At 76.3% G+C, this 1,862-nt stretch overlaps 1 protein-coding gene across 1 annotated transcript in view; it reads left to right on the top strand.

Annotated features, from left to right (window-relative positions):
* AURANDRAFT_68779 (hypothetical protein) overlaps nucleotides 1–1,223 on the top strand; it is a gene marked incomplete at both ends in the record, with an annotated part of 1,498 nt that extends 275 nt beyond the window's left edge. The window contains one exon of the mRNA XM_009044505.1: nucleotides 12–1,223. Coding sequence (XP_009042753.1) covers nucleotides 12–1,223 — 1,212 coding nt within the window. The remainder of the gene's footprint in view (nucleotides 1–11) is intronic.
* Between the last annotated feature and the right edge of the window lie 639 nt (nucleotides 1,224–1,862).

The following is a 1,862-nucleotide window of genomic DNA, read 5'->3' on the forward strand; positions in this document are numbered from 1 at the left end:
GGTCCCCGGAGGCGGCCGAGTTCTTCTCGGCGTACGAGACGTGGAAGAAGGGCCTCATCCCGCGCGCGCGGAAGCGCGTCGAGCCGCCGGACCCCCCGGCGGCGCCCGAGGCGAAGGCCGCGCGGCCGGCGCGCGCGCGCGCGGCCAAGCCGGCGTCGGAGTCGGCGGCCAAGAACTGGAAGAAGGAGCTGGTGCCGGCGCCGTCCTGGACGCACGTCCGGGACAAGCTCAAGGCCGAGGAGGTCCGCGCGGCCTGCGCCGCGTGGGACGTGCCGACGAACGTGAGCCTCCCGGAGATGAAGCGGCTCCTCTTCGAGGCCATCGGCGGCCAGAAGAAGATCCAGCCCACGGGCCTGGCGCCCAAGGGCCCCGCCGCCGGGTCCGAGAAGCCGCCGCGGAGCGGCTCCGCGCCGCGCGGCGGCTCCGGCTCGCGGCCGTTCCGGGACCAGCTCTCCCCGGGCCGCCAGGACCGCCGCGGCGGCGACGGCCGGGGCAGCGGCGCCGACGGCGGCTACGGCCGCGACCGCAGCAGCTACGGCCGCGACCGCAGCAGCTACGACGGCGACGGCGACCGCCGCGGCGGCGACGGCCGGGGCAGCGGCGCCGACGGCGGCTACGGCCGCGACGACCGCCGGGATCGCGACAGCGGCCGGGACAGCTACTCGCGCGGCCCCGTGCCCCGGGGCCGGGACCGCAACGACGACGACCGCGGCAGCTACGGCCCGCCGCCGCACAGCCGCGACAGCTGCGGCTACGACCAGGGCGCCATGATCGTCCGCGGCGCGGGCCCGGACGCCGCGGCCGCCGCGCCGCCGCTGAGCGGCGACCTCGGCGCGCTCTTCAAGAGCCTCGCGTCGAGCGGGGCGCCGATCAAGTTCGAGTACCACGCGGCCTGCCGGGGCATGTACGACGGCGCGACGTTCAACACGGGCCAGCCGGGCTACCAGGGCGCGCCGGACGCCGAGCCCCGCCGGAGCCTGCCCGGCGACTACCAGGGCTCCGGCCGGCAGCCCCTGGGCCCGTCGACGCACCCGCTCCAGCCCAGCGGCCGCATGGCGTCGCCCTACGACCACGGCTCGGCCCAGTACGACCGCTACGACCGGCGCCCGGGCCACGGGCCGCCGCCGGGCCACGGGCCGCCGCCGGGCCACGGGCCGCCGCCGGGCCACGGGCCGCCGCCGGGCCACGGGCCGCCGCCGCCGCCCGCCCACTACTACTCCTGAACCTCGCCCCGCGAACCCCCCCCGTCGCGTGGAGCTCCGAGGCTTCCGCGCGATTGCCGGCGAGCGCCGCTGCCCCGTCCCCGTCACGTAACGGCTTGTCCCGTCTGCTTAGTTGCGGATCGCGCGCGCGTCCCCCCGGGGCCCGGCGCGATCCGCCGGCAGATCAGCCGCTGGCGTCGGCGACGCGTTTCTTGAGCGCCTGCTGGAAAAATTTCAAGTTGGCGTCGCCGCCCGCGCGGCTGATCTTCCCTTCTTTCGTCAAAATCACCCCCGTCGTCAGGGTCTCCAATTGCTCGGTCGTCTCCTCGTGCCGCTCGTCTTCCGTGCCGGGGAGCCGGTAGAAGCCGCCCCCGGACTCCACGCAATCGTCGTCGACCAGCGGCGAGGGCAGGCGCCATTGGACGCGGGCCGAGCGCTTGTTGACCTACGCGGCGTCGAAAATTCGAGAGATCGCGCCGCGACGGCCGCGGATCCCGGGCGCAGGTGCCGCGCTTTCAACACGTCGCCGAACGAGAAGCGGAGCTTGTCGTTCTCGTCGACGTAGACGGACAGGACCACGCCGCCGACGGTGAGCGCCGCGTGCGACGCGTTGGTCGACGCGGCGCGGCGGGCGGCGGCCAATTGCGCGCGCGCGCGGAC

The sequence above is a fragment of the Aureococcus anophagefferens genome (assembly GCF_000186865.1).
Source record: "Aureococcus anophagefferens unplaced genomic scaffold AURANscaffold_365, whole genome shotgun sequence".
Taxonomy (NCBI): Eukaryota; class Pelagophyceae; order Pelagomonadales; family Pelagomonadaceae; genus Aureococcus; species Aureococcus anophagefferens.